This window comes from Plecotus auritus (assembly GCF_963455305.1).
Source record: "Plecotus auritus genome assembly, chromosome: 13".
Taxonomy (NCBI): domain Eukaryota; kingdom Metazoa; phylum Chordata; class Mammalia; order Chiroptera; family Vespertilionidae; genus Plecotus; species Plecotus auritus.
This window is the reverse complement of record NC_137779.1, coordinates 29,267,299-29,281,738: the sequence shown is the minus strand read 5'-3', so window position 1 is coordinate 29,281,738 and position 14,440 is coordinate 29,267,299. Positions and strand designations below refer to the sequence as shown.

The 14,440-nt window shown below is 60.3% G+C and overlaps 1 protein-coding gene across 2 annotated transcripts in view; it reads right to left on the bottom strand.

Annotated features, from left to right (window-relative positions):
- Nucleotides 1-14,440, bottom strand: part of LOC308238491 (immunoglobulin lambda-1 light chain-like) — a 107,728-nt gene that overhangs the window by 58,797 nt on the left and 34,491 nt on the right. For both annotated transcript variants that reach the window (XM_080650437.1, XM_080650436.1), the window contains exon 2: nucleotides 8,893-9,167. In XM_080650437.1, the coding sequence (XP_080506563.1) occupies nucleotides 8,893-9,167 (275 nt within the window). The remainder of the gene's footprint in view (nucleotides 1-8,892; nucleotides 9,168-14,440) is intronic.

The window sequence follows — 14,440 nt, the reverse complement described above, 5'->3', positions numbered from 1 at the left end:
TGGGTTTCACTGCTGAGAGCTGGTTGGCCCATAGAAGGGTCTTCAAAGGAGCTCAGTCCTGCTCTTTGCACTTGACACAGCCCAGGGGACTCTGACCTCTAAAGGCCCCAAACCAGGACCCACAGCGCCCCCTGGTGTCCCCATGGTGAATGTCACCTCCCTGTGCAGCTTGTTCATCACCATGACTCCTTCTGAGAGCTTCCTGGAGGCTGACAGGTGGGGAGTGTGTCCCTGGGCCCTCACTCAGCATCACAGGAACCCACACCATCCTCTGCTGGAGGCCCAGCCTCTCCTCCAGGGCAATGAGGAGGGAGTGTCCTTGGGAGGTTAGTGATTTTCCCAGAACCTCCTAGATAGAGATGATGGGTCAAGACTCCAATGTAGGAGACTGACCTCAGAGCTTGACCTGTCTGTCCCCTCCCTGCCCCACCCCTCACCAGGCCCCATTCCCCATCCTTCACACCCGGCCCCCAGGCCTCCTGAGCCCTCCTGTCCTGCCCTCTGTTCTCCTTCAGGTGTCTGTCCTCCGTGAGTCTGCTCTGAACAGCACTCAGATCCTCACGGTGTTGGCATTGGCGTTCCCCAGGGAAACATGGAACTGTGTGTGGACTGAGGTGGGGAACGCCCCCTCCCTCCATGACTGGCCCCACGGGGTCATGTGTCAAAGGCACATGGGAATCAGGTCCTGCTTAGGGCCCGTGTCAGGTGAGGTTGTTAGCAGTGTGGATCAGGATTGGTCTTCTGACCGGGCCAAGGCCACTGAGTGTGGAGCGGGGTCAGTATAGGAAGAGAAACCTTTGATTTTATAAAGTACATTTGGTAAGAAAGCAGGTTTCACCCAACATCCCTGAGGGATGTGTTGGTTGTCCATCTGGTCCCGCTGAGGTTGCGATGAAAGCGTTCACTCCCACAGGCTGGCACCGCTGGACATGGGAGTGAAGTGGGAGGCGCTGGGTGACTCCTGAGCACAGACACGGAGACCCCTGGCCACTGCTCAGCGTTGGGTCTAAAGAGGGAACTGACATGAGCCCAGGGCCCCTGCCTCAGGCACGCCCCCTGCTGCTCCCAGCTGAGGGGGCACCAGCTCTCCTCTCCCTTCCCACCCGATGCTGCCCCTCCTCACACCCACACCTCAGGGTCTCCCCAGGGGCCCTGAGGGCCACTCCTGCTGCCCAGTCCTCACCCCTGAGCTGTGGGGCTCATGACCACGTGGGAGGGAACCTGTTAGTACATCCTGGGCGACCTGACCCCCATGGAAGGGTCTGTGCTGGGCAATGAGGCCAACATGCCCCTTTGGAGAACAGCAGGTCCCCCCACACCCACCCCACCCTCTTCCATAAACATTCCTTATCCTCAGCCTTCTCTCTAGGTCTCTGCGCACAACACAACATCCTGCCTTGTGAGGTTCATGGAAATGACCTTCCCACAGAGGACACTCACAGCTACATTTATTTGTTTATTTTTAAAATATATTTTTATTGATTTTAGAGATTAAGGGAGAGAGAGAGAGAGAGAGAGAGAGAGAGAGAGAGAGAGAGAGAGAGAAACATCAATATGAGAGATAATAATTGATTGGCCGCCTCCTGGATCCCACTTCTGGGGAATGAGACCACAAACCTGTCACGTGCCCTTGAGCAGAATCGGATCCAGGACCCCTCATCTGCAGGCGGTCGCTCTACCCACTGTGCCACCCCAGCGAGGCCCAGCAACGTTTATTTAAAGTTCACAAGGCCCATTGTCACCCAGACACTGCCGGGTGGTGAATGTGTCTGGGAGCCCAGGTCCCCTGTAAACTGGGGTTCCATTGGACACGGTGGGGTCGCTGTGGAGCTGATGTGGCTGCTCTTACAGACGTTCCCTCTCACGGTGTCCAGGCTCCTCCTGGGGCAGGTCCGATGCTCCCACCTCCTCAGGGCCTCATGCTCCTGGACAGGACCCGGGGCTGACAGGGCTCCGAGTGGGATCGTCCAAAGGGGCCCGAAGCTGCCCTGCTCTCGCTCCACACAGACGGCAGCCGAGCTCAGGGCTGGTGTGCAGTCCTCGGGGCTGGAGGAGAGGGTGACACGGGGAGGTTTCTGTCCCACTTCCCCATCTGCCTGTGTCACTGTGAGCTTTAGCACTGTCATCCCACACTAAAGAGTAATAGTCCGCCTCATCCTGGGCCTGGGCCCCGCTGATGGTCAGGGTCTCCGTGTCCCCTGAGTAAGAGCTAGAGAATCGCTCAGGGATCCTTGAAGTCCGGTTTTCGTCACCGTGGATGACCAGCACGGGGGCCTGGCCGGGCTTCTGCTGGAGCCAAACAGGATTAACTTTTTCTACGAGTTCTCCCTTGCAGGTGATCCTGGCCGTCTGTCCTGGGGCCACAGACACTGCTGGGGGCTGTGTCACTTCTGAAGAGGCCATAGAACCTATAAAAGAGGAGAGGACAGGTGAGTGTGGGCATGAGGGTCTCAGTCCCAGAGACCCACACCCCACAGCATCCCCTGAGCTGAGCTGAAGGTCATGGCCAGGCTGCTCCCTGGTGTCTGGGGCTGAGGCTGGGGGCAGCACCTGTGCAGAGTGTGAGGAGGGGGAGCAGAAGGGTCCAGGCCATGGTGAGGCTGCCAGGCTGTGCTCTGAGCCCTCAGCTGGGGTGTGGTCTTCAAGGCTCTTCACCCCTGGGTGGGCGGGGCCTCATGTAAATCCACTTCCTTCCTCCTGGGGCTCAGGGGTCTCCCTGCTGAGCAGAAAAGGGCTCAGTGTAGGAGGCTGTGCCAGGGCTCCATGCACAGGGCCTGCACCAGGTTCCCTAGAGCGCCCTGTGCTGTCCACTTAGAAAGCTCTGTCCGGCCGGGGTGGCCCGATGTTGGCGCATCGACCCATGAACCAGGAGGTCCTGGTTCCATTCCGGGTGAGGGCCCATGCCCAGGTAGGGGGTCAATCCCATTAGGGGGTGCAGGAGGCTGCCTATCAATGATTCTCTCATCATTTTTGTTCTATCTCTACTATCCCACCCTACTTTTTCTGAAATCAATAAAAACATTTTTTTTAACAAAAGAGATAGTTCTGACCCCTGACCCAGCACCCTGGCCTCCACTCTGGGCCTGTGGACAATCCTCAGGCCTCCTGTCTGGTGAGGACTCACCCACAGGGCGGGGCAGCGGGGCTGGGAGGAGCCTGTGGGGACAGAGGTCATGCTGGGGTGGGACAGGCCAGGGTCCCAGGGCCAGAGGCAGAGAAATTGCTCATGTGCCTCTCAGGCGACCGTTTTATTGGTTGTTTGAGGAAGAAATAAGAGAAATCTCTGAGACCCAGGGCCAGGCCAGAATTCTCTGATGACATCAGAAGCATGATTCACGAAAGAGACCATCAGTCCATTGAGACTCACCGAAAGCCATCTCCTTGTCCACGTAGGAACCCTCGGAGGCCTCTGCCCTTCCTGCATGGATGGGTCAGGGACGTCACTCCGCCCAGAGCAGGGAACACTGCTCAGCAATGAGAAAGAAGGAGCTCTTTTTACAATATGTGCATTTTTATTGATTTCAGAGAGGAAGGGAGGGGGAGAGAAAAATCCAGAGAGAGAGAGCGCGACAAAGAGGGTCCCGCGGGGCCTTGTTTGGGACAAAGTCACCACAGCCCTTTAGAGAACAGCCCTTCACAGGGAGGGGGACGGGGGTGGCCCTGGGACTCTGTGCCTCCAGCCGCCTGACTGCCAGAGGTCACTGCGGGGTCAGCCCTGATCCATCCCTCCTCCTGCTCCCTGTCCCCTCCTTCCCAGGAGACCAGCCCCTTCCCCTCCCTCTCCCGCTGGGGGTCACCCAGGCCCCAGGCAGCTCCTGGTGTTCATCTCAGAACCAGCCACTGGGGACCAGCCCTGCCTCCCTCCGGCCCCAGCTCAGATCAGCGCCCAGGGACCCGGGCGAGTTAGTCCACAGCGGCTCCATGCGGCCTGGGTGGTGTGGGAGTGTGAAAGGTGCTGTATTTCAGATTCCAGAAAACCAGGCAGAAGGCCAGTCTGTCCCCTCCCCTGGGCTCCCCGTGTGATGCCATTGAGGGGGGTCCCCACAGGACTCCCCTCCAGCGGGAAGGAGTCCACACATCTCCCTCTTCAGTCTCCCGCCCCCATGCCCTGCTGCCCTCCCAGGGGACATGGTCTGACCGAACTTGGGAAAGGCCTGGGCAGAGGGGAGCCTGTCTTGGCCCCACAAGCAGAGGCTCTGGCCCAGAAGGAGGATCCAGGCCCTGTGCCAAGCTGGTCCTGCTCAGACCTCCCCACAGGCCCTGCCTCCCTCCTGGGCCCAGAGCTGCGCCCCCCACCGGGTAGGGGCCTCTGTCCTGCCTCCCTGAGGAACAGAGGCTTTCTGCTCAGCCCTGTCCTGCCAGGACCTGGGTCAGAGTCCATGCTGCACCCAGAGTGAAGACGCTCAAGGCCGAGTCTTACAGGTCTCCGCCAGGACCCCGAGATCTGGGCTCCTCCCCTGACCAGAGCCCCAGGTTGGAGCGCAGGCCAGAGGGCGTTGGGGGACACGGCCATCTCAGCCCCCTCCCCTCAGGGGTTCCCCTCGTGGGCAGGCACATCGCCCAGCATTGTCCCCACAGCCTGTGGGTGAAGACACTCCTGCTGTCTGGTCGCAGGGACCTCAGTGATGCCCGCACAGGCCTCTCCGCAGGGCCCTCAGCAGGAAGAGTTGCATGATGATGGGGTGCAAGGAAGAGCGTCATGGGCTCAGGGTCCTGGGGAGGGGCAGGGAGGCCACCCTCCGGACCTGTGGGAGGAGCCCGCGGAGGGAGGTTTTTCTCTCTGTAATCCACCATTTTCATCAACAGGAACAGATGCCCCGAGGGGACAGAGGACCCGCTGAGCCCCCCAGCGCTGCAGGGGCCGGGCCAGGCCAGGGAGGACTCCTGACCCTGAGGCCTGACCTGCAGCTGCTCAGACAGCGGGTGAGCGTGAGCACCAGGCCTGGCAGGCAGGTTTCTGTCCCACTTCCCCACCCGCCTGAGTCACTGTGAGTCACTGCCAGGTGCTCCCACTGCCATCAGCTACAGCACAGTAATAGTCGGCCTCGTCCTGGGCCTGGGCCCCGCTGATGGTCAGGGTGGCCGTGTTCCCCGAGTTGGAGCCGGAGAATCGGTCAGGGATCCCTGAGGGCCGCTTGCTATCCTCATAGATGACCAGCACGGGGGCCTGGCCGGGCTTCTGCTGGTACCAGTGAGTATATGTACCACCAATGTTGTTTCCCCCACACGTGAGCCTGGCCGTCTGTCCCGGGTTCACGGACACCGAGGGCGGCTGTGTCAGCTCGTAGGAGGCCACAGAGGCTGCAGGAGGAAGAGGAGGCAGGGAGGTGAGGGCCCATTCCCAGGAACCCCCTGAGCCTGCCTGCCTGAGCCACAGGGATTCTCAGGCCCCAGTGCTCCCCCCGCATCCCCCTCAGCCAGGTGGCCTGGGGCTCCCTGGGATGGAGCCTCTGAGCAAGGAGCCCTCCCCTTTCTGCTGGAGGGGAGCCCTCAGGGTCCGCAGAGCCTGTGAGACTGGGGGCTCAGTCCCCCAGCCCTGAGCCAGCAGCTGTTCCTGACCTCCTGCCCCCCCAGGCCGCCCCTGAGCACAGAGTCAGCCAGGCTGCTCCAGGCCCTGGGGCTGGGAGGGTTGACAGAGCAGCACCTGTGCAGTGAGCCAGGAGGCCGAGGAGGAGAGGGGTCCAGGCCATGGTGGGCGCCCTGACTCTGCTCCCTGAGGCCCAGGCTGCAGGCTTCCTCCCAGCCTCTCTTATCCCCTTGGAGACAGCTGGGGGACATGCAAATCAGCCAGGCCCAGGGGCTGCTGGGAGCTTGTGGGCTCTGAGAAGGGCTCAGCCCAGGGACACAGGGGGGGAGGGAGGGCAGCCCCTGCAGATCCCACCCTGCGGGTCCCATGGTCTGGGGTGACATCTGCCACAGCAGGGCTCCAGGGGGAGGGGGGAGGGTGCCTGCATTGGCTGAAGGAACCCTGCAGGTGACATCACACCCTTAGGGGCGAGGACCTGCTTCATCGCGGCCCCTGGGCCTCAGAGACCGAATGACATTGATCCCTTTTCAACAACATAGGCAGTTTTTTGTTTTATTTTTTAATCTGTTTTTTATTGATTTCAGAGAGAGGAAGGGAGAGGCACAGAGAGAGAAACATCAATGTCGAGAGAGAAACAGATGGGCTGCCTCCTGCACACCCCCTGCTGGGGATCTAACCCCCATCCAGTCCAAAGCACTGAGAGGAACTGGACCGGGGCCTCCTGGTTGACAGGTCACAGCGCCATGCACGACCACCAGCCACACGGAGCTCTTAAAGCACTCGTGGTGCGGTCAGTGTCTGCCCTGGGCCCTGAGTCCTCAGGCAGCCACAGGGGCGGGGCCTCAGACTCCCCATTTTGCAGCCGGGGCAGGAGCAGGTGGGGAGGTAACGGGAATCTCTGAGGTGTAGGGAATGAGAGCCGGCTGCCCAGCGGAGCAGCGCTTCAGGGAACGCGTCTCACCAATAGCTTGTCCCGCTGGGGGACATATTCAGGAACAGAAGTGACCTAATTACGCAGTGAGGTCAAGACCAGGTCACTGGGCACCTGCGTTGTTTCAGGCCCTGGGACACAGGAAGCCGAGGCCATTGGTCGGCAAACTCATTAGTCAACAGAGCCAAAAACCAACAGGATCAACGATCGAAATTTTTTTTGAGAGCCACATTTTTTAAGCTTAAACTTCTTCTAATGCCACCTCTTCAAAATAGACTCACCCAGGCCATGGTATATTGTGGAAGAGCCACACTCAAGGGGCCAAAGAGCCGCGTGTGGCTCGCGAGCCGCAGTTTGCCGACCACTGGCCTAGGGCTTCCTGGCCACGGGCACAGCAGAATGGGTGCATCAGTGTCCAGGGTGACACTGCGGAAAACCTGTCCTTTCCCTTTAGGTTTTAGGTTAAGGTTACTTACCCTCCCGCCCTGGCCCAGTTAGGACCCCTGATGCCAGGCCCACCCCATGTGCAGGTGGCTTTGCCAGGTGACTCTCTGGCGCCCCCTGGTGGCGGCTCTGCCCTGGCTGTGGAGGTGCAGGGTGACCTCTGCCCAGGGGTAGATGCACAACCCACTGCTCAGGTGGAGACTCCTGGTCCTGGGGCTGCTGGGCCCATGGGAGGGGGACTCGCTCCTCTCTGTGTGACCCCTGACTTCCTCCACCCGGCAGGGAGGGCTCAGGGCACCCACTAAACTGTGAAAACAAAGGAAGCAGAGCCAGCAGCCTCAGGGCAGTAGAGGGAGCCTGTGAGGGGGTGTGCGAGGAGCTGGGTCAGGCCCTGCCCTGCGGGAGAGTCAGGCGTGACCCAGGACACACGCGAGTAGTGGCCAGGGGGGCTCTGGGCTGCAGGCCTGTTCCTGTCTGAGGTGTGGAGCGTGGATGGAGTGGGGGTCGCTGTGTGATGAGGAGGGTCCCCAGGAAGGCGCTGCTGGGTAGGGACTGGTGAGACACAGGGGGGCTCACACACACCTCCGGCCCTCCCTGTCCACCTGAGGCTGAAGACACTCGGGGAGGCGGTTGCTGATCGCCCAGCTTCCTGCCCTCCACGCAGGCCTGTGGGTACTTGAGCTGCTGCGTGCGCCTCTGGTCCTGAACCGGCTCCCTAGGGCCCCTGTGGTGGCCCATCCCACATTCCTCCATGTCCCCCACCCCGGGCTGACCGGGCCAGACCACAGAGGTGGGAGAGAGCACTTGGCCCACAAAAGCGGGGCTGCGAGGTGTTCACCAGCAGGGGAGGGGCGCGGAGGACAGGACCTGGGTGGTCTTGGGTTCAAGAGATGTCCAAATGGCAAAATGTTAGTGACAGGGACGGAAACAGAATACTGGGGACCAGCTGGAATTCTAAGAAATATGAATCCAGCCCTGTTCACCGTGATTGCTTTGCTCTGATTAAAGGAGGCGCCTTCTCTCCTGGCTGGGAGGTACACTCGGGACCTGGGAGCTCACCCGGGAATGCGGCCCATCCTCCCCATCAGGGAGCCGCCTGTCAGCATGGAGAGATGACCAGCCTGGTTGCACAACCCAGAGCCGCCAGCCCTTTGCTTACCCACAGGCCTTTGCGAATCTCCAGCCCACATGACCTGTGAACTGCCCATTTGGCACACCTTTTCCTACGTCCCCTGTAATCCTTGCCCTTCTACCCAATAGAAGCAGCTGGCTTATGGGGGGTGCAGAGCAGAGGTCTGTGGGTGCCCTGCTGCTCTCCCAGGCCGCCGGCAGGTTGGGAATCCACGCTCACATGATTCCTCCCTGTGTCTGCTGAATTGGCTCCCGTAGGACAGGCAGGGCGGGCCCAGGGCTTGTCCGGTTCCATAGTGACAGGCAGGGAGGACCTATGGGTTGTCCAGTTACCCTGCTGGGAGACAGTCCCCAGGCGGGACCCACAGTGGGGTCTGCACTTCCTCCCTCATCATGTGACACCTCAGGACAGGAAGAAACCCGGGCAGCAGGGGGCGGTTCTCGGGGCCTCTGGGGGTCCCCACAGCCAGTGAAATGTGGGGGTGCCCGAGAAGATGGGGCTTTGGCAGGCTCTGTCTTTGCTCACAGGTAAGCTGATGCCTCTGGGATGTGGGAGGAGTTTCTAAAGCTGTTGTGTCTCTCAGCCTGCCAATAGGCCCGGAGCTCAGAGCTGTCCTAATGCACCATTTCCATCAACAGGAACAGAGGCCCCGAGGGGACAGAGGACCCGCTGAGTCCCCCAGCGCTGCAGGGGCCGGGCCAGGCCATGGAGGACTCCTGACCCAGAGGCCTGACCTACAGCTGCTCAGACAGCGGGTGAGCGTGAGCACCAGGCCCGGCGGGCAGGTTTCTGTCCCACTTCCCCACCCGCCTGAGTCACTGTGAGTCACTGCCAGGTGCTCCCACTGCCATCAGTTACAGCACAGTAATAGTCCGCCTCGTCCTGGGCCTGGGCCCCGCTGATGGTCAGGGTGGCCGTGTTCCCCGAGTTGGAGCCGGAGAATCGGTCAGGGATCCCTGAGGGCCGGCTGCTATCACCATAGATGACCAGCACGGGGGCCTGGCCGGGCTTCTGCTGGTACCAGTAAGCACTTTTACTTCCAATGTTGTTTCCCCCACACGTGAGCCTGGCCGTCTGTCCCGGGTTCACCGACACCGAGGGCGGCTGCGTCAGCTCGTAGGAGGCCACAGAGGCTGCAGGAGGAAGAGGAGGCAGGAAGGTGAGGGCCCATTCCCAGGAACCCCAAGCGCCCCGCCTGCCTGTGCCCCAGTGATTCTGAGGCCCCAGTGCTCCCCGCTCATTCCCCTCAGCCAGGTGGCTTGGGGCTCCCCGGGATGGAGCCTCTGAGCAAGGAGCCCTCCCCTTTCTGCCACAGGGGAGTCCTGAGGGCCTCCGTGCCCGTAAGACTGGGGGCTCAGCCTCCCAGCCCTGAGCCAGCAGCAGGGCCGGAGCCTCCTGCCACCCAGGCCGCCCCTGAGCTCAGCGTCAGCCAGGCTGCTCCAGGCCCTGAGGCTGGGAGGGGTGACCCGGGCAGCACCTGTGCAGTGAGCCAGGAGGCCAAGGAGGAGTGGGGTCCAGGCCAAGGTGGGCGCCCTGACTCTGCTCCCTGAGGCCCAGGCGCAGGCTTCCTCCCAGCCTCTCTTATCCCCTTGGAGACAGCTGGGGGGCATGCAAATCAGCCAGGCCCAGGGGCTGCTGGGAGCTTGTGGGCTCTGAGAAGGGCTCAGCCCAGGGACACAGGGAGGAGGGGCAGCCTCTGCAGGGCTGCACTCTCCCAGGGGATTCTGGGTTATTCTGGAGCCATCCTGTGTAGGTAGGGGGGGACATCTGCACTTAGATGGTGCCTGGCCTCGGGCCTGCGCTGGCCTGGCCACAGCAGAGCTCAGAGGGGAGGGCTGTCTGCAGGTGTGAGCCCGGGAGAGAAGGTCCCTGGAGAGGTGAGCCATGAGCCTGAGGTCCCTGCAGGGGCCGCCCCAGGCCCCGTGTGTGCCCATCAGAACCGAAACACGTGCCCTCCTGGCTCATGGAACGACGGGGTTCTAGGAGCCACTGAGGTGCTGGAGGTGTCTGTGCTTGGGGGGCGCTCAGGGCAGGTCCTAGATGCTGGGCCTCAGTGTCCCCCCTGTGCCTGGTGCCCGCGTCACACTCAGGGCTGCAGGGAGGTGTGACAGCTGGAGAGGGTGAGCAGGAACGGGGTGGAGGTGGCTGGAGAGGAATGAAGGGCCTGGACCTGAGCTGGAGAAACAGGCAAATCCCACAGGAACCAGGGGGGAGACACCGCCAGAAGGTCCCAGCAGTGCCAAAGGCGATGCTGCAGGAACCCCATGGTCTTTCTGCAGGTGGGAGGGTGGGGGTGAGTCCTCCCTGTGAAGGCTGGAATCCCTCAGGCCAGGCCCTCCCAGGCTCCAGGAGGCTGGAGGCGGTCTCTGCTGCCCCCTGGTGGCCGCTGCTCTGGCTGCTGGAGGTGCAGGTGTCCTCTGTCCAGGTGTAGATCCTGAGCCTCCTGCTCATGGAGAGACTCCCTGATCCCTGAGCTGCTGGTCCCAGGGGAGGCTGCTGTTCTCTCCATGGCCACGGCCTGTCTCAGGACCGGGCACCAGAGGCTGAGGTCGGCCAGGAACTAGGAAGGGGTGCATTTGGAGGATGGGGGCCGGGCCCCCCTGAAGCATCACTGCTCATATCCCTGGGGTGGCGGGTTCTGGGGTTGGACTGGGGTCACGGGACTGAAGGACTGACTCTCACTGGTGCTGGCCGCTGGTGGAGGTCACAACAGCACAGGGGCTGGGGCTGCCGGGGTCCCTTCTCTCAGGGGCGGTGTGTCTGAGAGAGTTTTCCTTCCGCTTCTTCACTGAAAGACACTTTCACTGGTAAAGACACCGAAGTGGACGGCGTTTGTGGTTTTGTTTCTGCTTTCAGTTTTCTCAGGGCGTCGCCCCACTCTCTCCTCGTCTGCGCTGTGTTCAAGGAGGGACCTGCTCGGATCTCTAGGTTCCTCTCTGTGGGACGTGTCCTTCTCCCTGACGCTGTTCGGGTTTTCTCTTCTGCGCTGGTTTTAAGGAATTGGATCAGGATTGTGCTGATGTTTTGTGTGTGTGTGTGCGGGGGGGGGCGCTCGGGGCTTGTCAGAGTTCTTGGGTCTGTGGGATCCCGGGTTTCCTGGACTTTAGGATCTTTCTGACGAGTATTTATTTCCTCAAACAGTTCCCTACCTCCCCGGAATCTCTTCTGCTTCAAAGTCAGCAATCACATGCACATTAGGCTCCTTGAGGTCGACCTGCAGCGCACGGAGGCCTGTGTTAGTGATTTCAGTGTCTGGTTGTGTCGCTGGTTTTATCTCTTGCCTATAGATTCTCTTCATGTCTCCAACTGACTGATCTCCTCCTTTCCAGGGGGGACCCACCTTCTGTCAACCCCTCAAGTGTGATTTTCTCTCAGACACTGTAGTTCTCACTTCTACCCATTGAGTGGGGTGCTGTGTTTTTGTCTCCCTGGTCTGCAATCACCATGTTCAGTCATTCTTTTCCCTCCTGAGCAAAGGGGATATGGATTTTTGAAGTCCTTGTCTACAGAGTCCATCCTCTGTGAAATTCTTGGTCAGCGTGATGGATTGATTTTTTATTTATTTTTACTTATTATGGCTGATATTTTCCTGTGTCCCAGCAGGAAATGCTGATGTGACACCAGACTTGGTGAATATGTCCATGTTTAGTGAACAGTACTTGCATATATGTAATATCTGTGTGTGTGTGTATATAATGTGTTTGCTGCTCCAAATACCCCGGATTCAGTGAAGTTAATGGAAACGCGTTGACCCTCAGCCCCCTGGGCTTCCCCTCCCCGGGTGGGGCCGAGCAGGTGCAGCCTTGTGCTCACTGCCCAGCGCTGAGGGAGCCTTCTCTCCGTCCGCCCGGCGCCCTGATGAGGAGCATGTCCTCTCTGACGGAGGGACGCTCGGCCTCTGAGTGAGTGTGAGCTGGGCCCGGGGTCTCTGGGCACCCTGGGCGGCTCTTTGTGGCCGTGGGAAGCTGCTGTCACAGGTGGAGCTGAGGCCTCATGGGTAATTGCAGGCCCTGGGAGCCATGAGCGAGGGAGACTGGCCTGCAGCGGGGCGTTGGGGTGAGCCCTCGGGAAGGAAACGTGAGAGGGAAGATGAGGTGACCTGCCATGGGTTGGCAACCGAGGATCAGCGGGGAGGGCATCCTGAGCTGAGGCAGGGACTCGGGACCTTGGCCTCAGGCGGGCGCTAGGCCTGAGCCTCACTCTGAGAGGGGCCTGGCCTGGGGGGAGGCAGCCCTGTCCGGGGAGGGCACAGCTGGGAGCTGCCAGGTCCCAGCGGGGCTGTGAGGTGGGTCAGCCCTGAGCAGGGACCCGGGTGGACTCCTGTGTGCCCACAGCTCGGGTGTGGTTGTTCAGAACCCAGGCTGCCAAGATCCGGGGCTTCATGAGCTCAGATGTGCTGGGAGACCTGGGCAGACACTCCCACATGGGACAATGAGGGGCCCAGTTACCATGGGAAGGACAAGCGGGGTCCTTACCACTGTCTGTATGTCTCCCGCTGTGTGTCCTCCACCCAGGCCCTCTGTCTCCCACTCACACCCAGGCCCAGATACCATCAGGGCAGCGGGTCCTGTCAGAGTGAACCTGCTCTGTGCCACCCCCTGCAGAGCGGCCTGAGGCAGGGGGAGGGGCAGCCTGGGGAGCTGAGATGGGACCTGGGCCAGGCCTGCTCAAGGCTTTGTGTACAGTCCTCCTGGGGCTGGAGGAGCGTGTGACACACACGGGGATGGGCTTTTTGTCCCACTTCCCCAACTGCCTGTGTCACTGTGAGCATTATCACTGCTGTCCCATGACTGACAGTAATAGTCAGCCTCGTCCTCAGCCCTGACCCCGCTGATGGTCAGAGTGTTTGTCTTCCCGGAGCTGGAGCCCGAGAACCGGTCAGGGATCCCCGAGGGCCGTTTGTTATCCCTGTAAATGACCGCCACAGGTCCCTGGCCGGGCTTCTGCTGGTGCCAGGAAGTATATTTTTTATCCAGGAACTCTCCAGTGCAGGTGATGCTGGCCGTCCCTCCCAGGGTCACTGACAAGGAGTCTGACTGGGTCAGCTCATAGGAGGCCACAGAGCCTGTAAGAGAGGAGAGGGGGGTTGAGGTTCAGGCCCCATTACCTGTAGGTTCCACCCCGAGGCTGTGTCCGGAGGAGCTCAGGGTTGGAGGGGGTCCAGCTCAGGTCGTGGGGGGCAGCACCTGTGCAGAGAGTGAGCAGGGGCAGCAGGAGAGGGGTCCAGGCCATGGCGGAGACACCCCAGGTTCAGCCTCTGAGCCCGCAGCTGGGCATGTGGCCTCTGGGCCTCTCTTATGCTCTGCAAGGGGCTCCTCATGCAAATCTCCTCCTCCCCGGGGGCCTCCTGGACTGGCTGCAGCTGCAAGGGGAACAGCTGGGCTGATGGAATTCAGATAGGAGCCTCCCTCCCAGCCTCTACCAGGTTCCCCGGAGCTCTCCGTGGTGCTGAGGGAGACCTGGCTGACCCCTGACCCAGCCCCTGCACACACACCCCAGGCTGACTTTGACCTCCTCTCTGGATTTGTGGAGAGCCCTGGGTCCTCCTATCTGGGGACCAGATCACCCATTTGGGGGGCGGGGTCGAGCTCATAGAGACAGTGGCCAGTGGTCCTGCTGCCGTGGGAGAGGCTGGCTCCAAGCTCAGACCCAGTGAGGTTGGTCAGGGGCCTCTCAGGTTACCTTTTTCTTGTTAGACATAATAGGAGCATTTTGGGGACCTAGAGAGGCAACAACAAAACTAAACTGAAACCTCTGGAAATACCAGATGGATGCTTCAGGGATAGATTAGTTCTGTACAACCTCACAGAAGGAATATTTTGCTTAAAAAAAAGAACAAAACTATTCAAAGAAAACAAAAAAACAAGTAACAAAGACAACACATTTGTAAACGAAATACCCAATGCACACCTAGAGGTCAGAGTGTACAGTAAACTGTCAAAGCTAAACAGGAAGAAGAAAAAACACTACTATCGTCCATGGAGAACATGGGGAGTTGTCAGGAAGAACCTTGTAGTGAAGAAGATGTATCGGTGGCAACACGCACAGAAAAAGATGCTCATCCGTGGGCATTGGAGAAATGCCAGGTAAATACTGTGAGATCTCAGGTGCCGCTTCTCAGATTGGCTAACGTGAAAGAAGGGGTGACCCCCGCTGCGGGCGAGGGTGTGGAGAACGGGGTCACTCACGCGTGGCTCCCGATCGTGGGAAATAGTACAGTCGGGAAAGAGTGGGCAGCTGCTGAAAGCACGACCCTTGTCACTGCCGCACGACCCCAAGGAGCACTGGGCATGTGTTTCAGAGAAGTGACCACGTACGTTCACAGAGAAAGGACAGGAGGTGTGCCCAGCACCCGTGGGCATGACGTCCCGAGAGAACACTGAGATGCCCTTGCTGGGTGGAGGGT